Source organism: Lathamus discolor, chromosome 5 (genome assembly GCF_037157495.1).
Source record: "Lathamus discolor isolate bLatDis1 chromosome 5, bLatDis1.hap1, whole genome shotgun sequence".
NCBI classification, from domain to species: domain Eukaryota; kingdom Metazoa; phylum Chordata; class Aves; order Psittaciformes; family Psittacidae; genus Lathamus; species Lathamus discolor.
Window position 1 is genome coordinate 27,170,973 of NC_088888.1, and position 27,604 is coordinate 27,198,576.

Consider the following 27,604-nt stretch of genomic DNA (forward strand, 5'->3'; position numbering starts at 1 on the left):
CAGCTGGTAAGATGCCTGAATTTTTCTGCAGGTGAAGGCAGTTTCCACAGCTAGTATCTATGACAGAAAGGTGCTTCTGGAGGTAGATGTGCTAGGGAATTTCTAGGTTTTGTTTGGTCCAGAAGCTGTACCTTAATTTGGCCTATTTTTTCCTTTATGTCATCTTCCAGACATTGTTTTCAAGATTTCCAGGGAATAGCTTGTGATGGGCAATTTCTCAGTGAGTCTAAGAATCTAAATCACTAAATATATCTAAATCAGTAAATACATCTAAATCAGTAAATCCTCACTAATCCTGTCACTACACTGAGTCACACAGTAGCAAAAAGCTTAATTGCTACAAATGCTAATAGTATGGGGAGAGACTTTCATATTCTCTCTGAAAGCTTCTAGTAGAAACACTTCAGAAACCAGCCTGGTCGTATATTTCCACAGTCTATTCCTGTCTCCACCTTAGGTAGCTACTGGTAGTATTAGGACCACTAAAAGCTCTACTCCACTGCAGATAGTATAAGATGGGAAGGACTAGCAACAAGCCTATATACTGCAGATACCAGATACTGAAATCCATCAAGCAACTGGTTTCACCCTTCATTCTTGTAAGGAAAAGCTAAGATGCAAAAGCAGTCTACAGCTCTACAGGTAGCTTAAAAGAGCTGTAAACCCTCACAGTAGAGTCATTTGAGTGCTCCATCCCTGGCGGTGTTCAAGGCCAGGTTGGATAAAGCCTTGGGTGGGATGGTCTAGTGTGAGGTGGCCCTGCCCATGGCAGGGGGGTTGGAACTAGATGATCTTGAGGTCCTTTCCAACCCTAACTATTCTGTGATTCTGTGATTCTGTGATTATGATGCTAAAAAAACCTCACAAAAAATAAAACCAGATGCAATTTCTTTACCTGACAGCAAGCACAAATTCGTGTTGCCCTCGGGTGCTGCTGCTGTGGTTCGTGCTGCAGTGTGGTCTGATGAATTCATACATGAATACTAAAGTGTATCTTCCTATTTTTCAGTGCTTCTCCTATAGCCCCCCTGAAACAGCTATCATATTAATAGAAAACTCAAAAAAAAAAAAAAAAAAAGAAAAAAAAGTGAAGAACAAGGGGGGGTTTCTTCCCTTCCTTTTTCAGATGCAAGGTTCATTGTAGTTAGTTGTGGCAATGCAGGTTAACCATTTCAAAGTGTGACTAGCAAGTTGCTGTCATTGCGTAAAATGTTCTACTTCTATTATTTCCATGACCACACGCACTCTGAGGAACATTAGAATGCGTACTGCTGCATCACCACAGGGATCATCAAGGGAGGACTGTTCCTATTGCATAGGTGAGGAACTGAAACACAGGAGAATTAAGTGATGTGCTTAAGACCACACAGGAAATTTGTGGGGGAGCAGGAGTTAAATCAAACCCTCCCAAGTTCCAGTTTTGTATTCTATCACTGAATCAACTCTCCCACCTACTTCAAACCAGAGCACAGCACAGCTGTTTTCAGCCACAGCCAGGTTTTTCTTCTCTTGCCCCATCAAAAAAATCCTGAGCCAGTTGGTTGAAAGGGTTGTCGTTGAGAGGCAAGAATGTTGGGTTAGGAAAATAAAATAGAAAAGATCATAAGGACAGATCTGAAAAGCAAGTGGTCTGCTATTTAACAGTGCAGTTGAGAATAATAGCCGGGGAAAAAGTGACATTAAACTTGCCTTGCCTCTGTCCTAGCATAACCTGTTAAACCATATTTCAATTCATCATTGTGATACTAAGTGCTCTGTGACGGCAAGTGCCACAGAGCATAGCCTTGTTTCCTCAAGAAACTATTTGAAGTCTGCCCTTCTTGTTCATATTTGAATATTCTTGAAATCCTGAGGCAGTCTCAGCAGCACTGCTTCCACTCAAAACTTTCTGCATTTTTATGGTTTCCACAGTGCCTTTGTTGTGGGATCCTAAAGCTTTCTGTCCCTTCTACATACTTCTACTTCAGAGGAATCAACAGGTTTGGATTCTTAAATTTATTTTTGGGTGTGCTCGGGATAGGAATTACTTTGAAATACTTGTGGAGGGATCATAGGACATACTGTGCTGGACTTCAGGCAATACAATCTCAGGCTCAGTCCTGAAGGACACTGCTTGATCTCCTGCCAGCAATACATTTGACTTGCTGTTTTGGAGTTTTATGACTGAAACTCTAGATGTCTTTAGACAGTTTGCAGCTGTTCTGTTTGGTTTTGAGAGACATACAGCTCTTAGTCATCTCTGTGGTCAAAGGAGCAAAGGGAAGAGTACTTACCTCCCTGTCTGCTCTGACCTGTGAAAGGTCCCAGCACAAAGATGAGCAGATTGAGCTGGTGCTGAGGGTAGGCTCTGCAAGGCTTATGCTGCTTTGCAAAATTCAGCCAGTTCACTGAAAATACTGTTTTATCATCCTACTGCACGAGTTGATAGCGATGGCTCTTTTTAATGAGCTGTTTTATAATACATGAGTCACTTATTGCTAATTGCCATCTATTTTGCCTTTGTAGGTAAACCATGGGCTATTACCCAGCAGTGAATTGGCTCAGAAAAGCAATGCCTTATTTTAGAAAAATATGAGAGACAATATGTGCCAAACAAAAGCAAACAAAACACACAAAAAATTACCATTGCTTAATCTTTCTCTTCAACTAAGGGAAAGCTTTCAATAATACAAAAAATGAAAGGAAAAAAAAAGGTTATTAAGAGCATTTTGAGGGATGCCAAGAGCATTTGAAATTATTTTCATCTTTCACATTTGCAGACAGTGATGACAACATCCACTTTATGGTCAAAACCCTTATATGCCTCTCAAGAACTTGATTTTTGCTGGGAGACAGAATCTGGTGACTGCTGCTTCTTTCCACATTGCTTTGTTTCTTCACTCTTGGCACAGTGATGGGTATTGTGTGCAGCCCAGAAGAGCTGCAGGATTGTGGGTTGGCTTTTTAATAAGATTCTCAATAGGGCCTGCTCTGGTAAGCGTTGTTACTTTCCTGGTAGTTAACAGAGCATGAGTAGTAAGGGTTAGATGGTGAAACACAGTGGTTACAGACAGCTTGAGCCTCATTTATTGATGATAGAAGTTGCCATTATGCTGTGCGTTCCCATGCAGTCTGTTGGTACAACTTGCCTTAGTATACATAAATAGCAACCAGCTACCATGGGTATGATGATATCAAGTACTAAAAATACGCTAAAATGGCATTTGGACTTTGTGTTGCATACTAGGAAGAAAATTAATCTCTTAAATCACTTTTATTCAGTAAAGATCACCATAAAATTTATGAGAATACAAAAAGTAAATATCTTTAAAGAAAGTCTTTAAAGCTGTGTGAAGTCAAAGATAATGTGAACAACAGGGTACTCGTTTATCTTCTCTAATCTTGCTGTCTTAGTGGGAACCAGGACCAGACAAAAGATCAGAAGATAGGATTTATAAACTTCAGTCCTGCCTTGCTTCTTCCTCCTCCATGACCTTGTGCAAACCACTTAAATTATTCCAAAGGAGTCCTAACAAGGAATATTTTAACCGTCAGTTCCTCTCCTCCCTGAGGTCATTAAATTATCGTGCATTTTTTTCTGTTTCTAGAAAATCTGATTGGGAAAAAAACCCCAACATAACTGAGAGATATAATTATGAGAAATGTTTTTCATCCTTTACCAATAATATTTAATATCTTTGATTAAAGGTCTTTCTGCATTCTTTCTGCATTCTTTCTGCAGCCCTTTTGCCCATAATAAAGACAATCTTCACCTTTGTACAAACTTGAGAAGTTGTTTCCCCTTATTTCATTTACTGACTTGTACATGAAACCTCAGATCTTTGAATAGGCACTAAGAAACCTCAGTATGTATTTTTGTATTTTGTAGCTCTTTTCAAATATATTCTTGTCTATTAATTACGGTGGGCCTTTGTGGAGGAACATGGCTAGTTTCTGTGGACACTTACATTTTGACTTGCTGAAACTGACTGTTATAGATCCTCAGCGATTCAAACCTTTCAGTGTCTTCCTTTCTGCGTGTTCCTTCTATAGTGCACTGAATTCGGGTAGCTCATTCAAAGTAGTGTGTAAGTATTCTTACTACTTTCATAGCCTTAGAGACTATCTGCCAATTTCATTAGAAATTATGGCACAAAAGCTAGAAGCGTTAAGCTGTACAAGCATAAATATTCTCAGCATCACACACAAGTGGCAAGATTCATGTTATTTCTGGCAAAACCCATCAATTCCAGAGCTGAGAGAAGCAGCAGAAGAATTGGCTTAATGCTGTCTCGCTCTTGATAGAGATGTCAGGGAAAACTGGTGAATGGTTCCTATATGAAAAGCAAAAAAAGTGTAAATTTTTAGCTGTAAGGGTTATGTGGAAGGAACAATATCCTCATGTTTCTCAACTTCTAGTTCATGTATATTTCACCATCATGGAACCATCACCCTCTTGTGCCAGGCTGCCAATTCAGTTCAGGAGAACAGAATGAATACTTACCAGCTGAAGGGGTGCACTATAGGAAACACTGGATTGGCACCACTTGCATGCACTGCAAGCAGCAACTGTGGAGAAATCTGGTCATGTTTTAACAAAACTCTGAAAACTAGTGAAGTTTTCTCATTGCAGTACTCAGCACATGGCACTTTCCGGGAAAAAAAGGCAAAAACCAACCCCCAAACATAGAACCCCAATGAACCAGCCAACAAAAAAGCAGACTGTAGCTCACACTCTGTAAGCTGTTTTTTGCAACAACTTTAAAGTTGATCAGTCTTTGAAAGCACAAAAATGGGGCTTAAACTCATTTTCAATGCCAGGCAATGAAATGAGAAGCAATCATTAACTGTCATTTGACAGAAGTGTTACTGGGAACTTCCCCAAAAGCCTAACAAATGAGTCCTACATCAGGGGCCCGTCTTGGCTAAAAGATGACATTTTGCCAGACAGTTTCTTGGCAAAAAGCAAAAGGAGAGAGCTAACAGATCTATTGTCATGTGAAGCTGGATTCAAACTTGTTTTCAATAAAGGGCAGCTCAACAGTTTTAGGTTAACGGAGGACTTGTGTCTAATAGTAGACATGCCTTGGAAATTCTGGATGTGCATCAGTGCTGTCTCTGATTTTATTTATTTAATTTTAGTTTGTTTCCCATAAAAAACAAGCTCAAGTGCAGAATCGACCTTTGGTTGAAATCTACTGATATCAATTCTGTAGCACCTTAGGTGTCACAGAGCAAATCTGTAAAACACCATGCATCTACTCCCCATCATTGTTTTCTTCAAGAGATGACTACGTATTTTGGACATTACTGAATGCAGTAAACCCCAGGCTCATTTTATGTGAAAGAAGAATTACCACAACATTTAATTCAAAGTAATACAAATCACAAATGACATAAAGGAGCCTTAAAGAAGCAATGTCTAAAAAATTCATTTTTCTACAAAAGGACTCTATAGTTAAATACTTTGGGCTTCCTTGCGTAACTATTTCAAAGAATTAGATTTCATGACGGCACGTGGAAGTCAGCACGTGATCCTTCAGACACCAGCTGCTAAAGAGTAGTACAAGAATCAGCATAAGTTTTGAAATCACTAAGGAATCAGTGAGTCATGGGTAGTTTTTAACGGAATAGTAGTTGTCACTGCTCCTTCAGTTTTGTTGTGGCCTCATTACTGATTTTAAAATCTTGATTTTGAGAGTGTAAGGTGAAAGAGGAGACAGAGAAGCATACAGGATTCCCATTCTAATAGGAGAATGTTGGATTGCTATCAGAAGGGAAGATGAAGTGGACAAGGAAGTAAGAAGGATGAGAAGGACCCTGCTAGAAACCACAGTATTTAGTCTGGAGAGGAGATGGCTTTGGGGTACCTAGTGGCAGCCTTCCAGTAACTATGAGAAGCTTACTAAGAAGCTCTTCAGAGCAGCGCACGTCAGGAGGCTGTGACAACAAACTGAACCAGAGATTCAGACTGGATATGAAGGATAACTTTTTCACCCTGAGGACAGCCAAGCAGTGGAATATGCCCAGTGAGGTTGTGCAGTCTCCATCCTTGGAGGGTTTCAAGAGCTGACTGGACAAAGCCCTGAGCAATTAGGTCTGATCTCAGTTGACCCTGCCTTGAAAGTTCAGGACTTTCTGAGGTCCACTCCTAACTGAATGACCTTATTAAAAACCAAAGACACACCACACCCCTCCCTCAGAAAAACTGCATTACGCCAAAAACCGAACCAAACCTTATGCATTTTATCTTCATTTTCCATTCTGGCTTGGGTTTGACCATGAAATTCTTATTGGCAGTACTGCTCATTTACTTGAATTTCACAGAAAATTTCTCAGTATTTTTATATGTTTAGGAATCACAGTACCCAAAAGAGGTTCATGTATTTTCTTTGGGACAGTTTTTATTATTTTTGCTACAGTATTTAAATTACAAGCTTGGGTGATAGTTTCAAACACAATTATTTACTCCTTTTGTTAAAGGAAGCTGAATTTGTTACAGTTAGTCCTTTCAGATGGTCTTGGTTTTTACATTACAGCAGGCAAACGTATTTTCTTTGGAGAGTAACATCCCTTTAGGTTACTGAGTGGAACAGTCCCCTATCCCACAAGAATTTAGACTTCCAATCTACTCTGCTTGTTTGATAGTTCAAGCTTGTCCTCTACTCTTGAAAACCCTAAAAAGAGTTTCCCTTTCAGTCAGACTGCTTCCTACTGCTTTGTCACCAAGGCTATGCATTTTTCAGGTATGAAAGCACAGACATTGGGAAAATTTTAAAACATGGGCTGTGTCTAGATCATAAACTTCTGCTGGCATATTTGGGTTGTAGAATACCTGCTTCCTTACCGACACTGTTCAGAAAACAAGCCTGTAGTATAGTATGACTATGCTACAGTACAGTGCTTTTCTTGGTGTAGTCCAGGCTATTTGGGGTAAGGGTGTTAATCATGTCATCAGAAAGCTCTTTTTGGCAGCATATGCTGAATCTCGGTTTTCATAAGAATCTCTTCAAAATAATTATGCTCAAAGAATAAACTGGAGGTTTCTAGTAGAGTGCTGCATGTGATTAAGTGGCCACAACTTCTTTTAAGGTACAGTATAAGCCTGAAATCCAGTCATATTTTAAGAAATTACTTTTAACTATTGTCAAGTACTGAAGCATTCCCTGAATTTTCCTACCAACTATAAACTGTTGTACGCCAGCATAGTGCGTCTCCCCTACTGCTAAGCAGAACAGTCCTAAAGACAGTGGCAGGGAAGGAAAAAGAATAAATACCTGTATGCAAAAGGCTTTAAAATAGATGGGGTGCATAGGAAGCCTTTTCCCTCTGTTCTCTTCCTCCTTAGAACAATCTTAGCTGTTGCTCAGGATTATTTTACCTCAAAATACTCAGACAAGGGAATTAACTTCAGTTATTTCTTTTAGCTTGAATTTAGCAGACTGTAAGATCCTAACCCCTCAGATAACTCGGGCAGAAGCAATGTCACCAGCAATCCAAGAGCACTGTCACACGAAGCAAGAGTTAGTACCATCAGCTTTTATAAAGTAATGCCAACAGAAATTAGGTCCAGATTCAACCACTTAGTTGCAACTGAGGAGTGCGCAGCTCAGATCAGGAGCTGGGCAGCCTGTGCATATGTGCCCCTTCTGCTCCCTCAAATCCTGAGAGACTTTGCATGTGTGGTACCTTGGCATAGTTGGGAAGGCTGGAGAGATGCTCCAAGTTACAACACAAGTGTAAGGTAGCCGAGTTACACAGGCACCTGGCTGTTCATTTTTCATCAGGTACGTGTAAGTAACGTTGGTGTCCAGCCTCATCGTGATCTTCTTGTAGGCAGTTCTGATGATACTAGTGAGTCTTTGCACTGGGAATATAGCACAAAGCAGACATACCAGGATTTGGGCCACTGTTTAAAATGAACTACTTATTAAAAATCACTTTGACTTTAAATAGCTTTACAATTTTAAATAAAATAATTATTTTTAAATAGTCTCAATGAAATGAACCTAGAAGTAGCGGATTTTTGATCTCCATATCTGATATACTTTTGAATAAATATTCTATATATACCTCTTGATCTTTTTGGTGATGAAGTGCACAAAAGCTTAAAATTTTTATGTAAGCTGGTATCAACAGTTGTCTTTTAAGGAATAAACTTAATATCCTGAAACACTCAATGCAAAGTTACAGAAACCCAAAATATACTCTAACTACACAGTCTCTATAAATACATATTTTAACTGAATGCATGCTTTAATTACTCTGTGAGTAAATAACCAAAAAAGAAAAATAAGATTCTCTTTAAAAGAAAAACTAAATAAATAAACAAACACAGACTTCAAAGAATCAACTGAACCAGCCAGTAACACTTTAAAATACAAAAGTGTCTTTCTCCTTTAGATCAGCCCAGCATTATAATACTCTGAGGACAACAAACAAAAAATATACAAACTACTGTTCTCAAGTTTCATTCTGAAATCAAGTTTCACTAATTTGGGTATTTAAAATTTGCTAGTTTAATATGAAGCTGCACAGGAGGCTCCCTAAGGTACAGATAAACTAAGCCTCCGCAGTGAAACCAAGAAGACAAATCATACATGCAATTTATTCTAGAAAAAAAAAAGTTATTTTAACTTTCACTTTAAAAACCTGTGAAGTATAACAGTGCGTTAGGAACAATGAAGCTCACTAGAGGGACAATCTGCTCGCATATGCCAGAAAGCATGATCATTTAATGTTGTAATTCTGAGCCACATCTTGAAGATTTCCTTTCACAGTATTTTACAAAATAATATTCTAAACCTGAACACACTGCATCATACCATGTTAGTAAGCAGGGAATCACAGAGTGGAGTGAAGTGGACCCCTCAAAAATGCTGTTTCCTGAGGTGTAAAGGAATTGTTTCACACTAACGCCCTCAGCAGGGCTGGGACACTGTGATCTCTACAAGAACAGTTGCCATATTTTGACCAGAGTGTGGGCCAAAGCCCTGTGTATCTAATTCTCACCTTCACAGTCATGTCAGTGTTCCCCCTCACATACCATACAGGAAGGACTAAGCACCAAGTGATAGTAATACCCATTTAAAATGACTCTTTGTACTCATTCAAATCTGTATAGGTAATAGAAAAAGAACAGATTTTACAACGCAGGTCTCAGAACTGCAGGGCAAATAGATGTAAACGTGTTTTTTCTGCTGGACTGAGTGCCCTGGACTACTACCAGGCTGTGGATCTGCAGTGAGCCTCTGAATCTCTTCTGTTGGTTAAGTTCCACTTCACATCAGCATTCACCCACCGAGAGAGGCCCCAGCCACACAGTTTGGTGATCCTGTGCACTCATCTGGGATGAATCAGATGTGAGCCCTAACTGCAATAAAAATTCACAGACAAAGGCAAGGATCATTATTCCCCATTTATGGGGGAGAAACTGAGGCACAAAGTGATTACTCCAAGTCAGTGACATACCTGGACAGAAAACTCAGTTAGCCCCACACCTGCTACCAGGTGCTTTAAAATTGGCCAGAGCCCCTTTAACATGAATAATTTAGTAAACATCTTACTTTTGTTTCGGTGTTTAGTGAGACCAATGATTTATTTTTAACCTTCCATTTCTCAAACAGCCCCCACAATAGTGGGAGTAAAGTTCCAGGAAATTTACTGAAGTCTGCTAGCAGATTTATCCCACTCATGATATTCACTATAACCTTTAACATACAGGGTCAGTCTGTTAATCACCAAATGAGGGCTCTGTGAATGCTGCTGCACTTTTCTCACTCCACCCAAATAATTACATGGCTCACCAGGAGAATTAAAATGGAGAAAAACTATGTAGAAGAATAGTAAGACTTAGAATAAAAACAATATTTCCATAAAACACAGACTTATTGCATGATAGCTGGAGGCAACACCTTTGCACAAACAGCTGTAAATTAAAGCTGTCTTTTACTAAGCTTCCAGAGATTGCTTACACAATGTGTGGCAATGGGAGAGCAGAAGACGGATGATTTTCTTCTTTCTTCTTCACTTGCTTAAGCTGTTGAAAAGCTACTTGCCTACTCTCAAAAGGGTGATGACAATAACTTCTTATTCTCCCATACCACACTGCTACAGTTAAGAACAAATGTGAACATTTTGCCACCCGATTGCTAAACTAGAATTCGCTTGATTTTTAAGTAGAAGTGTAAGTACATCATCAAATACACATCACCTGCAGGCGGCAAGTGTTAGAGAACTTGAAATCACATTTTTTTCTACCATCTCCAGTAACCACCGGTGATCTCTTACTGTGCTGTCTCTGCTCATTTCAGCTATGAGAAGGCTATCCAGTGTTTAAGTTCTTCCATACGCTGCAATATTTGGGTATAATAGAAATCCATGTTGGCTGCAAAATCAGTACACACAGGGGATTCCATGTCACCAAAGGTGCAGTACAACGCAGTTCCTCCAATGCTAAGGAAAACAGTTGCTATGCACAGCAGGATCAGCAAAATACAGGAGCCACCAGCTACTTCGTCTGTGAATGTAAAAGAAGAAAAAGTGAAAAAGGATAATATACAAAGAATTTGTGAGAGAAAATCTGAGATTGGTTTTACCATTAACGGGTCAGGAGGTAAATATATTTAATAATGCTCACCGTGTCAAAGTGACCACAATACATACCAGGAACTGTATCTTTCTCTACCCAGTCCTTTCAGAAACCTAAATAATAATATAGCTTAATTTCTGCAACCTGTGTACCTGTCCCTGCTGATATTGCTTGCGGGGTCATACCACACTGACACAAATACACTTAACTTTGAGAATGCTGTTTAACCAAAGCCTTCCTTCATGGAAATGTTTGGAATGAAATGAAAGCTTTGAAACTAAAACAAATGGAAACAATCTTCATTTGTACTGACACTGCACTATCATGAGCAATTTGTATTTGCTTTCAAATTTTGACTGTAATGATAGAGACAAAACCTTCAGGGTGGGCTAATGTGAAGGGTTAGCTTTACATCTCTGTAGTAACTCTTTGCACAATTGCTCATTTCAGGGTAAGAGCAATAAAGAGGTTGCAGGGGTTCTGCTGCATCCTCACAACCTCACTTGTCCTTGGTAACTTGTATGCATGAATTACATCTGCATTTTCTGTCAGATTGGAGGCTCTAAGAAAATTTCTGAACTCTCTTCACTTTACATCAAGAAGAAGAAACATGGGAAATGAAGAAAAAAGGAGGAAACATTCAAGTATTTTTCCATGGTTTTGAAATCAGATTTAAAATAATAACAACTTTCCTTTGAATCATTAAATTCCTGGGTCAAGAAAAGAAAAAAAAAATCCGAGAAGAAACTCAAAATTTCATTTAAAACCAAAATTGTTTAAAATAATTTCAAGAAAAATATGGGGTAAGCTCACTTTTGGGATGTGAATGGGTTTTATTTTCCTCCATTTAGTGGCTGGCACACACAGTAGGATATAGAAAGTATTATCATTAGTAACCAAAAGTATTTTTCTTAACATCTTTTTGGTTTGAATAATAGAGATGTTAAACTCCAAGAAAAGCATAACAAACTAATATATTACATTTCTTATAAGGCAGTTTAGCCCATTATAAAGGCAGTAAGGTGTTTAGCCAAAATTAGTGCCAGCTAGCAAATATATGTGGATGTTTAATTGCAAAGCAAGGTTAAAATCTGATACTCTCCAATCCCATGGTCTACCAGAAAGCTTGGGAAGCTACCTGTGGACAAAGCACAATAGACTTCTTTCTTTTACATTCCTCTTTACCTACATGGATTAGATTTAGGGAGAAAGCCTACCTCTCCCACCTCTAGACTCTGAACATTAATGAAAGAACACCCATTAGATGTTGCTTGCAAATCATTCGGCCGGAGGAAAAAACCTGTGGCATGAGTCTCAATCAAGCTTTAAAACCGAAGTGTACTTATTTTATCCTTCTGTAGTCTTGCACCTGGTATAGAATAATCCTTGATCGATCACCTGCATTTATTACTTGGTTAAGTTTAAAAAAAACAGGATGCCCATATTGCTCTTATGAACAAAAAGTTCAACACCATTTGCACCCCAAGAATGCAACCGTGAATTAACAGTTTTAAATTACCTTGATCCAATGTGTCTTCCATTTCTTGGAATCGCACTCTTCTCTTTGTTTGCCTTTGGTGGACTTGAGCAACTGTTTTTCCACCCCTGTCATCTCTCTTCTTTAGTATAGACACCAATCCTTCTGCAGGGGCAATCTATTAGGAAAGACAGTGAGTGCCACAAGAGATGTGAGAAATCCAAGTGTGGGATCTATTAAACAATAACTTTAAGGAGGAGATGACTTAAACAATTAAAAGACCTTAAAAACTCTTCTTAAAATTGCAGCACTTGTTACACCTTCTTGAATACATAAATTCCTTAACATGCAGGACAGCCGCATTATCATTCTGCTGACTGCTGACACTGCTTGCCCTTAATTGGTATAAAAATTAAATACACATGCATTTACTTTTGGATCATACTTTGTATTCACTGCAACAGTACCTTTGTAAGCTCAAGTTAAATCAAATGGGTTGGGGCAGTGGTGAGGAGGGTTCATGTCAAAAATGCTATCATTAGAGGGCAATAAGAAGCCCCATGACACACTGCTGTTGCCTCTCCAAAGACAAAATCCTGCAAAGGCTATCAAATACTTACTGTGAGATTAATTTTCCAGCACTGCAATTGGTTCCTCAGGGTGAACAAGCAGCTACAGTAAGGCCACAAAACCAAAAAGAGACAATATCAGGGAAAAAGAGAAAGCTTCACCACTTTGGATAGATTCCAGCTCCATGTTGTCATAAGCTCTCTCGATACAGGAGCAGTTAAAAAATCCTTCCCACAGGCTGGTCACCCAAACAGCTCACACAAACAGTGATACAGTCAACAAGTCAATAACTCATAACTTCTCTTTCATTTGCTATGACATTTGGCTTAGCTGCAAGGGTATATACTAAGCCATTCTGGGATGTTATACCAGACTGAGCAGTCTATAATTTCCCAGTTATTAGATAAATGAAAGTAGGGGAAGTATCAGGAGAAAAAAAAACCTGCCTAGCAAGCAGCTCCTGGTGTGCTAGAAACAAACAAATTAAAATAGGAGGCATATTTAGACAGGCCCTCATTTATCTTGAGATCATCTTTACATGAAAAAGGTATTATTCATCTCTTTGTAAATCCGAGTAGCACTTACTCTGTAAATCACCAATGACATTGGTTAAATTGAAAAGTAATCTGTGTACATCTGTGCTACAGCTAAGAAAACACATCACATCTGCAACTGAGTTTGCAACTCATCTGTGTAGGAGATGACCCCAAATGTCTCTAATTTTCACATAAACTAAAAGTGGAAAATAAGCAGCTTTCCAGATAACACCGTAGCTGCAGAACACTGCTTAACATTCCCCATGACCAAACTAAGTTAGAAGACCATGCATAAAAACTTGTTTGCTTGGCAATTTTAACAGCTGTAGAAAAACAGAAAACAAGTCACTTTGTGACTTATTCCCCTAAACTTGCTTCATGCTACAAACTTATGCAATGCAGCAATGCATGCTGTAACCAGAGATGGTGCACTGAACACAGTGAAACACAGAGCACAATCCAACAGGCAGGGTACCAACTACAGCATTTGGTGTTTGCAACAATTTAACTGGTAAATGTGGCAACTACACTTTCAGGTCTCTAGTCTGGCAGCATTTTATAGCCCTGAACTGGACAAATAAATAATGTTGCCCTGAAAAACTCGAGTTGGTCATTGTGGGTATGTGCCTACAGTCCAACAATTTTTCCCACAGCACAACTGAGAGGATAAAATCAATCTCTGCCACACTTCCCCTTTTCATATGCACTTTCACTTCTGATTATCTCCTCAAGAGCTTGAATGGATCATTTAATGAAACAATTCAATGAAATACTTAAAGTAGTAAAACTGTGGAAAGAAACTGTTTACGTAAACATATGAAGGACCACTATTTGCACAACTGAACCAGAGATAATAGCCTGAAAGTGTTTCATCACAACAGCCAAGTGCACTGGGGTGAGGCTTTGACTGGTAACATTGTTAGCCCTGCAGAACTGCCATGAAAATTTATTAGCCCATCCAGAAAACTGACAGTTATGTCTTCCTTGTTGTGACAAGCAAGGGGGATCATGTAGGAGTGTATTAATTTGATTTATTTATATGGGAGGGCAGAGATGAAATAATGTCCTTTAAAAGAGTAGATTATTTTAATCTTTTGCGTATGGCATTGCTTTCATAAAGAGGATCAATGCTCCTCCCGCACCACCCCAGCAGTGGGCTTGCTGCCGCCTGGCACACATGTTTGCAGGTGGCTTGGACTGCAATGGCAGCAATGTCACCCAGGGCAGCAGGGCAGTTGTACCACTCTGCCTTAACATTACTATATGGTGGTCTGTTCTGCCAGTAGTCATTTCAAACTGAGACACTTTGTTTTGTCTGTTGGCTCCTGCTAGTGTTTGAATGACTTTCACAAGCTCTGTCTTCTCCAACCTTAAAACCAGAGGGCTGTCTTTGACAGGACGATGTGCAAACGCTTGTTTCCCTGATTACAGTTACGTAAAAGGCTTGCGAAGGAAAGTATTGCTATAAAGGAGGTTCATTGACTTTCCCTGTCAGCCTACACAGCTTTGTTTCAGGACTTACTTCTAAATGTATAAAGAACTAATTGACACAGCACCGGTTTCTCTGTTCTGAACATCTTTTGCTTGAAAAGAGGGGAGCTTTTGATTTCGCAATACAATGAGTGTGCTGCTGTTACTCTCCTGTCCCAACAAAAGCCACGGACCGTACTTTTAAGAATATCCCTTTTACATGATATATAATTCCCACTAGAATATTTCATCTGCCTTTGAATTTCACAAGTCACATAATTAAGATTTTTGTTTTGTTCTGCAAAGAACCCACAACACTATTGCCTCCTAATCACAATACACTTTATTGCTAAAAGTGCAAATACAAACATCTGAAATTTTGTATAAAGCAATATTTACAACTTTTCTACCATATTCTCAATTGCAGCTCAAAAATACTTAATGCAAGCATCACCACATTTTATTCTTATTTTCTGTCACAAAAATGTTATTGCTGTGAAGAAGACTGTCAGGTAAAGTAAAATCTCACGCAATTACAACAATCGTAAAATGTATTTTTCTACTATACCTTTTATTTAGAGAGATTTCAAAGCAATATATGAATTGATTGCATTAGGTCCATCTCCAATTAAACATCCACAGAGAGGGACTTAGCTGCCATGTAAGACTTGAAGTTTTCCATTCCAGTCTTTAGGAGGCAAGAGGAATTTAAAAAGGCGGATTACATTGTTTAAATTGGAAGTTAACGAGGGAGCTGTGGTTAATACAGCTGACCACAAGCCTCTGCTTGACTTGAGCCACAGGAGGAAAAATGTAGGCGTGCACCAGGCCACGCTTCACACAGCTCTGTTACAAAAGAGAGCCGCATAAAGAACCCTGTTGAAACATTGAACATTTTCTTAAGTCAAAGTTACAAAGTTAACAAAAGATGCTCTTGGAACATCTGTGTAACTGAGCTTACTCACCTGGCTCTGGTGGCCTTCACAGAAGTCTTTTAACCAGAGCTCTTGTAAGTACTGTATAGGAACTGAAAATGGCATACAGGTATGTGGTGGCATTTTGAGCAACAGTTAAAAAGGATAGCAGCAAAAATTGTTGGCTAACTGAAACTCTGTTAATATCTTAGCTTGCCTCTTTTTACTACTATTGATACAAAGTGATTCTGCTTCACAGAAAAGTTCTAAACTTCTTTAGATAAAGTTCAATATCCTGGCTGTAAATAAAGAAAAACATAAGCTCTAAACAAGCCTACTGTCTTCTCTCTATTTCAAACAGAATTTGCCTATAGAAAAAAAACCCAAACCTTCTTACATTATGCACATTTTTGCAAATACGGTGTGTGAATGTATATATTGATAAACATATTAGACAAAACTATGAAAATAAGGTCCTGTACTTCAAACTCCTAGAGAGAACAGATCAGACTTGACTACTGGAATCACCTGTAGCATACAGAAATAAGCAAAAATCCCAAAAACTGGAAGCACTGCAAACTGGGATTCAGGAAGAGAAGTTCACTGTATCATGTATTTTGGTCTGAATGTAGAGAACCACTCAAGGAGTTTTGTTTGTGTATTCTTCTGTAGACAGTATTCCTTATTCAGATAATTGGTAAAAGCCTACAGTTTCATTCCTAGCAATACCAGATTTTTTTCTAAGTGGGAATCCATAACTGTACAACAAACTGACAAAAAGCAAGACTGCCCTGGGTTAAGCTATAAGCAACAGACAAACCACTAATAAAATATATTAGGCATGTAAGTAATTTGACTTTGAAAAGGAACTGACTTAACAGATTCAATATTCATACCACAGCATCTGACTCTTAACCATTTTTCTGCTCATATGCTTGCCATGAAAGTACCAGAACTCCTTTCTACAACAATAAATATCTCAGATACCATGTAAGCATTTCATACAGAAGCATAATTCTTGCAAACTCAAAAGTACAGGACCCCAGCCATACAAGAAAACTGGGAATCTCACCAAGCCATTGTCTCCAGACCTAGCACAGATAGGTGAAGACTTCATTTCTGCAATCAAATCTGCTGCTAGTCAATACATACTCAGTACTTTTAAATAGTCTTGGTGTAAAAACTGTGTCAACCAAAAGCTGCTACCTTGTGTTGTGATAGAGAGTCTCATTACCTTTGCTTTCTGAAAGGAATATCAAATAATTTTTCAAGTAGGAAAAAACATTAAGATCTTACTTGTTGCCCTGATGTTCGCTCAGACAAAAAGCTTATGTTATGAACTTCTAATTTGTAGGGAAAAATACATGATTTAGGTTACCATTTGTTTGACTTCTGGTGTGTCACTTCATTCTCACAGAAACAATAGCAAAGATATCCAAGAAGAGGTAATACACTTCTAGTATCTGTTGCCAACTGCTGAGTGCTTCAAAGTTCTTTGTTAGCTGTACGAATCTAGCTTCTATGAAATGACAGTGATCTTCCACGATTTGCACATTACGCTACACTGTTTCTACTAGTGAAGAAACACCCAATAGAAAGGAGTGCACCGTATGTAAAGTACCATTTTAACTTTGCAATTATTTAAAGCCAGAGTCAGAATTTGCAGGTTTTCAGTCTTGTAATTAGTTACTGTAAATTGTAGACTAAAAGCAACTGACTTCAAGGATCTAAATTAGAGAACTACATAAGATGATTCTTTGATCTCAATATGGGGTCAAACAAAGCTTGTCCTAACTGTAAATACATACACAAGTATTTACCCTTCCCCATTTTAAAGAAGTCAACATCACACCTCCATTGAAGAATATTAATGAATTTTTGTCCTACCATATGATCTTTGTACCTAGGTTATTTCATTATAATCTTTACTTCTGCCTTCCTTCTAACTTATTTGTGGCAATACACCCTCCATGACAAGTTTTATCATAACCAAATTGATTTATGTTTCAAGTTGTTTTGGTATGTGTTTTTATAACTACTGTATGAAATAAAACACTTATCTTATTAGATGGCCATAGCCTGAACAATGAAAATTCAAAGCTTTCAGGTGTAGAAGAAAGAAAGAAGTGTTACTGCTGGGTGAAAGATCAATTGCTTATCAAAACATCAGTGGAACCTTATTTTAGCACTGAGCCCTCCCCTCTTCCCAGACAACACAGCAGTGAAAGCAAGTTAACAGTGCTGCTTTCTCAGGGGTGCCAAACTCTCTCAGTTCCTGGTGTCTTTCAGGAAAGCTGTAGGTACTCATGCTCACCACTTCTGAAAAACAATGCCTAGGGTAATGATAGGTGATAAGATAAACATTTGCATTTTGGTTTCCCAGTTTAATGAAACACCACAAGCTGCTGTGCTGCCCTTAACTCACGTTGCTGCACCCAGAAATTTCAAATATTGCAAAACAGCACCAGATGCTGCATATCACAAATGTTAATCAGTATTGAGATTAATCCTTCTCCCTCATGCACAGCTCCCAGCGCGCCAGCCAAGACTGTGCCTTGTATGGCCAGAAAAAGTACTATGGAAGAACTCAAGGTACTTTTTCCTCTCTAGAGACTCAACTCTGCCATCAGAGTACTGGCAGTCCTAGCATTGGGACAGCAAAGAAGAAATTAAACTAGATTCCCCATAACATATCATCTCTGGTTACCAGGCCAATCAACACAAGCATATTTTTTTCTAACAGTATTGACATGCTGCTTCCTATCGCATCCTCTAAAATGCAAATAGTACAAACATAGCAATTTAAAAACAGTTGTTATAGGATTAATTTAGGATTTTTCCTACATGAAGCAGAACAGTTCTCTCCTGCTAAAATGCTGAACTTTCAGTGGGTACAAAAGAAATCTAATCCTGAGGGATGATATTTAAATTATTCTTCTGCTATACATGTAAATAAGCTTAGCACAGACTGTCAAGAAAATGCTCTTTTTCAAGACCATCCTCTAAGCAAACAGAAGCCAATGGATTTAGGGAAAAAGTTTGATAACATGTCTGAACATGTATGTGGTTTTCCACATCTGTGTGTTGTCAAGAGCTTGTGTACAGTTTTGTGCACATGGCCCTGCTATGTGGCATGCTTCCTGACATCCCACCTGACATAACACCTGACAAGGTGTTGTAGGGACAGGATGAATGATCTTGGAAAGGAGTTAAGAAGCTATTTAGGTGGGGAGAAAAAGAAAATGCTCTGTTTACGGCTCTGGAGATTTTGCCAAATACGTAATAACATCAGCATGGATCTCCAGTATTTAGTTCCATGCTTGGCTACTGTCCCTAAGTGATCATGGTGGTTCTTGGGTCTCTGTGCATTAGCTTCTGATCTATACAAAAGCAGTCACTTTATTGCTAAGGGATATCGTATTGTTAAATGCATTAAAAAAAAAAATAGAGATGAAACAGGAAGATACATTTTTACAAGTCTTCCCCCTCCAGCATTTGTAATCACATCACTGCACAGTAATCTCATTTTTTCATTTAAAGAAAAAGCTTTTAAGGTCCCATGGTTGCAAATGCACCAAAACCAGAAGACAAATAAAGCACAGATGTCATCATACACTCTCCAAAAAATCCCAAAGCAATAAATCTATATTTTCAGAGAGCGATTCAGCTTATGAAGCACTTATCTTTGTTGTGGCCATCAGCAGTGCTTCAGAAAGGCTGGTTCAGGCTGAGAAGTTTTTTCTTAATTTGGTTGAGCAACAAACCTGTCTAAACTTGGCAAAATTAGAAGCCCACACACTGTATAGAGTTTATTGCATATGTAGCTGTCACCTGTGTAGAACAGGCACAGAAAAGCAAATTTTATTCTATGAATAGAAATGAAGCACATGCTACATCATAAGCAGTACGTAGATCTCGGACATGAAATTGTGATTTAACAGGAACTGCCAGCTCACCTCCTAACAGTCTCTGTCAGAATAGGGAAAAAAAAAAAAAGGGTGTTCACACTCATATGTAGAAATCAATATTATTTTTAGAAACAGAGCACTGCTGTTTAAGGAGGCAAACCAACTCTCTTTCTGAACTGGAACAGTTAAATAAGTATAGATTTCTTTTCAGATTAAAGAAAAAATTGTATATAAAGGAATATTTAACACATTTTGAAGTTGGCAATACCTAAAATACTTTAATTAAGATAAACATGGAAGATTTTATAGGACCCACAGTATTTACCTCAGCAATCTCTATCCTTCTTGCAAGTTCATCAAGAGAAGAAAAGCTGTCATCTAGTGATAAAGCTTCCAATGAGTTGTAAGATGCTCGTTCAGGTGAAATGTCTGGAACAGTATCAAAGTTCTCTTGGTTTTCTAAGTTTGCAAATGATTCTTCAGCGTCTATTATGTTACCATTTAAAAATCTGAGAAATAAGTCTTCTTGTTCTTCATTATTTACCTTCTCCTGCTCTCCTGCTGTTCTCTGCATTTCCTTGCATACTCGTGAATTGGCAGTACTCTCAGTCTCAGACACTTTACTGCACCCAGAGAATACATTCGATGCAATTCTGTCCTGCGAAGATTTTTCATCATCAGGCTGTTCCTGTTGCTGCCTTAAATCACTATTTCCAAGCTGTCCACTAGTTACTTCTGAAGAGCCAGCAGCATGTTTTGATCTGAGCAGATTTCTATCAGCTTGCACATCTTTCTCAGTAGCAACTAAATCAGTAGGCATATAATCAGCATCTGTTAAAACCAAAGCATCTACCATTGGCTCAAGAGGGAGTTTTACTCCAGGCTCCTCAGCTGTGACTTCTATATCTTCCACATCCTTAAAGAGCGGTCTTTCTCTCAGCTGCAAACTGTTATCTTTACTGGCATCCCCAGACGATAAACAGCCCGAAGACAGCCTGCCCACTGTCCCTGTGGACTGGGTGTGTGGCTCTGATGTTGATTCAGCACTGCAGTGCTGCTCCTCCATGTGGTCCTTTCCTGCAGCTACCCGAAGATTTGCTGCCTCCATCTGTGTCTCAGTTTCATTTTCACCTGGAGAACTAGTGCTCAGCTGTTGATCTTCTTTCTTTGGTCGACTGCCAGGACAAGTTTCAGTACCTAAGTTCAACAGGAAAAACAATTCCAGTGTTCTAAAACGATTCAAAACATCAGCCCAGGGGAAAGAGTATACTGTGATTTGAAAATGCTGCAACCTACTGCTTTAAAATGCATTCCCATAAAGGGCAGGTATTTTAAGCTCTAGACAGTACAAACTTTTCGTTAGTAGTCTGAAAATCTGACTCCCAATTCAGCAAAGTATTCACACACATTTTTTGCAGACAAAACATGTGCTTTAGTGCCCTCCTGGAAAGAGTTACTCCCATATTTCAAGCACAATATGCATGTATATTTCTGAATAGCCAGTTTTCTTCTATGGCATATTTTATGTGAGTGCATCTCATGGCAACCTGGAGAAAAATTTACTTAACAGAAAATTGCATTTTGATGCTAGTGTATCTATCACACAGTGAGATACCTGTATTTGCTTGAAGAAGCTGAAATCATACTAATTTAATGAATTTTAAATTCGATTTCTTTTAAGTGGGTAACTAGCTGCTCTGGTTAATGCTATATTAAATATCCACTATTTTACACAACAAATTGCTTAAAAAGTTGTTACTTTGGGATACATATGTTAGTTTACATATTAAGAAATGCAACTGGATGCAGCTTATTTCTGTATTCACATTTACAATACAAATGAAAACTGACTTTTCTTATCTGAATTGTCAGTAAGAAACCAGGGGAATTCTACATAGCTTTTGAAATCGCCTACTATTGGCATTATCAGCTCATGAAGTAGATGGTTAGCCCAAGTTGTTTAGGTTTATGAAGAGTAAAAGGGGACATTTACAATCAGAACACTGAAGCAAGCTATGACAGAAACTGTCTTTTATTCCATACTTTAATAAAAATTAAGCTAAGGCTATGTTATAGTAGGACTATTGTTACAGTAACAACCTCAAACAACAAATGAACATTTCTAGAAAACACTCATTTGCATTTCTTGGTCATAGCAAAAAGCAGAGAAGTCTTACGAATGACAAGATGAAGCAATGCCCTTATTAACTGTACACATTCTCACAAGAATGACTAAAGATCTCTATGCCAATCTTATCCTTCATCCTCAGTTAAACCTCACTTAACAATCTGAGCAACTTCCTGAACTTACTTGAAACAGGGTCACATTTGTTAGTCTTTAAAGAAATGTTTGCATTCATTCATTGTATTGAACAATGTTACTAAATTATAAACTATCCCCATTTTAAAGGATAATGAAATACAAGGTAGCACAGAAAAGACTGGCTTGAAAATTGAAAAAAAAGGAATATCCAGCCATCCCAAAATGCAGGACACCCCCCAGGAACAACATCAACAAATATAAAGAGTACAGGGAATCTAACTTCTGTAAAACACTGAAAGAGGAAATGGGTAGGAGACAGGGACATTTTGAAAATTAGACACAGATGAGTAGACAGCTCAAGGGATTTGTAATGGGATACAGAGTCCTTCATATACAGGTCATGAGTTCAAACACAGCCTGGATTATTGGTGCAAGATTTTGTTACCATCTGTCAATTTTTCCTTAGTGGGTACATCCACATTACAACAGACGTTGTTGGCAGCTCCAACCGCAACAAAGGTTAAATGGAATTTACTGTGAAGGGTGACCCTTGAGCTCAGAACTCTGTTCCCAAGAGAGTAATAAATGCTCCTAGCATCCTTATCTAACTACAGACATACAGCAGCTTTCAGTATTTTCTTTACACCTACTTCAAAACACCTGCATTAGAAAACCCATGCCACTATAGACTCTAGGCAAGTTAAGACAAATACTTTTTTCCTACTGAGTTAATGAAGATGCTTTGTCAGGGACTGTGGTGACAGCACAAGGGGTAGCGGGTTAAAACTTAAACAGGGGAAGTTTAGATTGGCTATAAGGAGGAAATTCGTTCCTGTTAGGGTGGTGAGGCACTGGAATGGGTTGCCCAGGGAGGTTGTGAGTGCTCCATCCCTGGCAGTGTTCAAGGCCAGGTTGGATGAAGCCTTGGGTGGGATGGTTTAGTGTGAGGTGTCCCTGCCCATGGCAGGGGGGTTGGAACTGGACAATCTTGAGGTCCTTTCCAACCCTAACTATTCTATGATTCTATGTACCCACCAACATGGAAGTAATTTTTATCTGACTGTCAGAGATACAGTTAAGTGTCTGCTGGAAATCTTCCAGCACAAAAGCATTTATGGTAATTTAATAAATGTCCCCCTCCTCCCCCCAGGTTATTTCCAACTTGACACTGTAGCCACCACTTTTTTATCCTGTTAGTCCAAGACAGCCTAGCAGAGATAGTACTGAACTGTGACATTCTATCATTGGAGAACTCACACTTCTCCATCTTTGTCCTTCTTTCCATTTAAAAACAAATATCATATGATCTAAAAGTAAACAGGGCATAAGCAGTTTCTTCCCATCTTGGAAATGCGTCTATATGTACACACTGCAAAATTATGCTAAGGGTTTTATTAAATTAATAATTTCATTAGAAAGAGTTTCATGAAACACATGGATTTGATTATCTTTAGTTAACACTATTAAAGGCTTTCAGTGAGAACCTGAAGAAATTAATGGACTTAAAATGTATCAACGCTCATCTTTTAATATGCACATGTAACTTTAAGGGTCCAGGTCTCTGTTGGCAGACTCAAAGAGAAAATCTGCCAGAAAGAAATATGTAACAGAACAACGCTTGCTCAGAAGGGCAGAAAACTACTTCAGCTACTGTCCCAGGAATCTTGACTAGCCAGCTTCTTATCTTGATCACTGTATCCCCAGGAGAGATCGTAAAATCTTAGAATCAACTGCCTACAGAGACTCCAACTATGTTCCCAAATGCCTGTAATAAGTCAATAGAGTAATTTTTGCTTTAGATCAGTAAGGTAACCGTGATTTTACTTTGAAGGCGCTACCTTAGCACAGTGCAACAATCTCTACAATGTAATATATCTCTCTGCATAAGCTAATACTTCTTATTCATAATTGATACATAAATTCTTATTTTGGGCACATGAATTCATATGAGGGACAGTCCTCAAACCACTTGAGAATTTCCCTTTTCTGACTCAGTGTCAGACTAACTCTACCAGCAAAGTGAATTAAGTAGTTCTCCTGAAGATCAACAAATACATTTCTGACAGAAGTTTACACATTTACTTCTCATTTTTCATGATGTAGAGGAAAAAACCCACCCCAAAGAGCAGAAGACAAGCATTCTAAGTTTTCAGCTAGAAGGCCCATGCATTTAGGGTAATGCTGAACAGATTCAAATATTAGGAACTGGATGGTTATTCTAGTATAGGATTCTGCTGGGGTTCAGGCAAAATCAAGAACAAGCCCCAGGTTCCCCTATTCTTCCTAGTGCTGAGCTGGATCACTCAGCCACAGCTCAAATATTTTTTGTGTAGCCCATTGAGAGGCGTACACAAATGCAGAGTTATGGATCAACTTGTCCTAACTGCAACAAAAACATTCAGCCCCCTGCTGCCAACACGCTGACTCAGTGAGGGGCAGCAGGAGCTAATTTACCACGCACTGACTTAACAGATGAAGAGACCTGTCATGGTGACAACTCATTGTTTCCTCAAGAACATGCTGATCTTGTGAAAGGCATCTTTTGCAAATTTTAACCATTTAAATTTGAATTGGGCATGAATTATTCCTGTCTTTGTACTGAAAAAGTATTTAGCGCTGCTGCAAAATTCTTTGTGTCATTCTACTGGAAGGCACAGTTTTATCAATTTACAGGCATCTCACACGAAAGCAAAGATTTTGATGATATTTTGAGAAGAGCTACAGTAAGAGAAAGGCACAAAAAAAGTCCATTTATACCGTTAATACCTGCCACATTAAGCTTGCACTACTGTATTTAAACATTGGCACAAAATGCTCTTTAATTCAGCAGTTTCAAATTTTCAGAGATCCTGCTCTCCTGAAAGCTCTTATTCCCACTTCGAATAAAATAAAAGTGCCTATTTTTTTTTCCATGGAAATTTCCAACCATCCAAAAATAAAAAAAGCATTAGGTTTTTTCTTTTTATCTGCTTTCTGAGCTGTAGAACATGTTTGGTTTTTATTTTCTATGTTTTGTGTTTAGTTAGAACAAAGACAGAGAAAAGGCAGCATAGGGTTCAAGAGGATGAAGATGAGGATGATCCACAGATGTAGAGAACTGTGACACTGCATCTGTGTTAGTTCCTGATTCTCCTGAACATCCCGGTTGATACACACTTGTAGGATTCTTTAGGTTGAAAGGGACCTCCTCAGGTCACTTAGACCAACCTCGTTTCTTTTTCTGGTGAGAAATTCTGCTGCTTTTGAGGAAAGGTACAGAGTTTAGGCCAATTTTGCAACTGGAATGTGGCAAAAAAACCCCAGAAATTTCTTGCTTAAAAGAGAAAACAGGTAAAGCACAGCCTGGTAGCCTAACAATGCTCCCTGTCTCCATTTTAACAAAGAACCCCATCTCCATTTTAACAATTGATTAATTTTTAAATGCTTCATAAGAACCCAATGACTTTTAACAAATTACTCAAACAAAGCAGCCAAGGCAGGAGGAGGAAAATGAAGCAGACATAAAAGTGTGTACTGAAAAAAAATAACTGAAGAATATTTTTCTCTTCAAGACCCCCCAAAAGCTTCCTAATTTTCTGTTCTGCTACAAGAAAAATGTCTCAAAATCAGTACATTGCACAGAATTTACAATGGTTACTAAAACAATTACTACTGAATTGTTATCTATACTGAATTGCCACAACTCAGAATATTTGTCAGACTGTTCCCCTTATGTTTTATACATCCAAATTATGTATCTTATCTCTAGTTCTACACAGTTTCATAGTTTATGTAGGCTGCTATAAATGTATGCACTTTTAAAAGACCTTTTTTTGAAGTAAGTGAAAATTTCTTAAATTGCAATTCTGAATATCAACATCTGATTACAGCTGCAGCGTATATCCATTGTGCAGTTGTGAAAAAAAAATATATATTAGCATAAATGGATGAATCTGTGGGAATCCAACAAATGCTTTAGCCTCAAATGAAATAGTTTCATTGTATTTATAGGAAGATGTCAGTATAGTGTAGTATTTAAAGCAAATGTATGCACATGCACATACACACACAAATACCTGATTTAAAAGCAGCAGCTTCTCTTTCCTTTAAATGTTTTGATTCTGTTAACTGAAGCAAACAACCGCTCTCCCATGTATTTCCTGCAGTTAGTAGCTGTAAAATATGATAGTATTTCCCGTAAGTTTTGGAATTAAGCAGGAACACTATGACTTTTTGAAACATCCAAACTTCAAATAGTTTCTGTACTAAACTGGAAATATTATATCTAATAATATTTAATATATATTTATAGCAGTCTTTGACTAAGCAGATTCAATTAAACAGCTGCTTACCTTAGTTTTGGATGCCTGTGGCCTGCAGCAACAAAGAAAAAAAGAATAAATTAAACAACTTAGTAGCAACATTCTTCATAGCAAATATAACTGAAATCTTATAAACCTTTGCTCTCTTCTGTTATTAGCACAGAACTTTTCTTACACTGAAACAGCATCAGCATGCTAGCATACTTTCAAGCACAGATCTGTACTACAAGTGAATACCATCGGAAGACTAATTAGCCCAAACACTGCTCCAACTAATTAAGAAAGCAGTCAAAAGAAAACTTACTGCAAAATATCACAGGATTTAACTTCCTGTAAAACATTACGGTCAAACAGAATTCCACCAACTTAAAAAAATCACATAAGGACTCAGTAACTACTAGTATTACAACTAACGATCATTCTAACAGAGACTAAAGAATGGAAAAATCCCCACAAAACATATTTCCCTCTCCACAGACTGTTTACATGGGACACAGACACGTTTCTGGGTACTTAAGACACAGCAGCTTCCACTGGGATTCACTGGTGAGTCAGCACTGCTAACAATGTGTGGACTTTGCAAACCGTGTAGAGATTCATGCACAATGTGTTTTACCATGCAGCATCTGCCTCGCAGCCTTTCACACAGCAATGAAGACAAAACGTTCAGCAATTTGTAAACTACTGAAAAAAGTAGGAGAGGCAAGAGGCAAAAGTACTGATGCTCACACTCTGTAACAAGAACGTTTAAAAGTCCCATTGACTTTTAAATTTTACCATTTAAACTTCAAATAATGGACACTCAAAACTATCTTTAAAAAACAAACATGTTCAGTATGTAGCTGTAGAACTTGAGTATCAGAAAGAGTTGCATTACTTTCAACTACAAAAGCAAAACACTCAGATTTCCTGAGATCTGCATGCCATTCATTAAAAATTAAAGTATAATTTTAATTACAAAATAAATGGAGATTAAAGTTTGGGAAAAAAAAAAAAAAGAATAAATAAATCTTTTGCCTAGAGAGTTCGGAAGGGGAATACTACTAAATGCGCAGAACTAATCATGGCAAATGAACACAAGCCTTAATTTTTATCAAACTGCAGCATTTCTCAGAACCAGGAATGATGTTACATAACTGAAATTTTGTATTTTGAAGTGAGGCCACACAGAAGAATTAGGAGAAAGTAGAGTTATTCTCAAAACAGTGACAATTGAGGTGACAATAGGGAGGTGCTGCTAGATGCAGTATATAAATTACAGTAGATCTGGATCTCAAGTTTTTTGTGGACTTGCAAAGTCATATGCAAGGAAATTTAGGCTGAGGAACCCTACAGGCGCTGGGAGGCAATCTCGCAGTAGCAGCAGGCTGTGGGTGTAAACATGCAGCCACAGGGCTAGGGCTGCTCCCTCCTCCTAAGGAAATGCAGGAGTACACTTTCCAGGCATTCCCACCCAAACAAACAATCCCTGCTGGGTTCTGGCTATCAGCCTGTTTGCTCTCAAACTTCTCTGGTCACCCTGAAGAAAAAACAAAAAATCGTATTCTCTATGAACAACAGGAGGATCTTGGCTTTTATAACATCCACACTAAGCC

General features: G+C 38.3%; 1 protein-coding gene across 4 annotated transcripts in view; it reads right to left on the reverse strand.

Annotated features, from left to right (window-relative positions):
- Positions 1–6,357: 6,357 nt before the first annotated feature.
- Positions 6,358–27,604, reverse strand: part of CNST (consortin, connexin sorting protein) — a 51,064-nt gene continuing 29,817 nt past the window's right edge. For 2 of the 4 annotated variants that reach the window (XM_065680126.1, XM_065680128.1), the window contains exons 8-12: positions 26,040–26,061; positions 25,764–25,860; positions 19,771–20,642; positions 12,090–12,225; positions 6,358–10,498 (exon numbers count right to left, since the gene is read on the reverse strand). In XM_065680126.1, coding sequence (XP_065536198.1) covers positions 10,293–10,498; positions 12,090–12,225; positions 19,771–20,642; positions 25,764–25,860; positions 26,040–26,061 — 1,333 coding nt within the window. In that variant the 3' untranslated portion in view covers positions 6,358–10,292. Of the gene's footprint in view, positions 10,499–12,089; positions 12,226–15,033; positions 15,500–19,770; positions 20,643–25,763; positions 25,861–26,039; positions 26,062–27,604 lie in introns of those variants that run through there. The other 2 variants (XR_010613002.1, XM_065680129.1) reach the window with 2 other exon arrangements.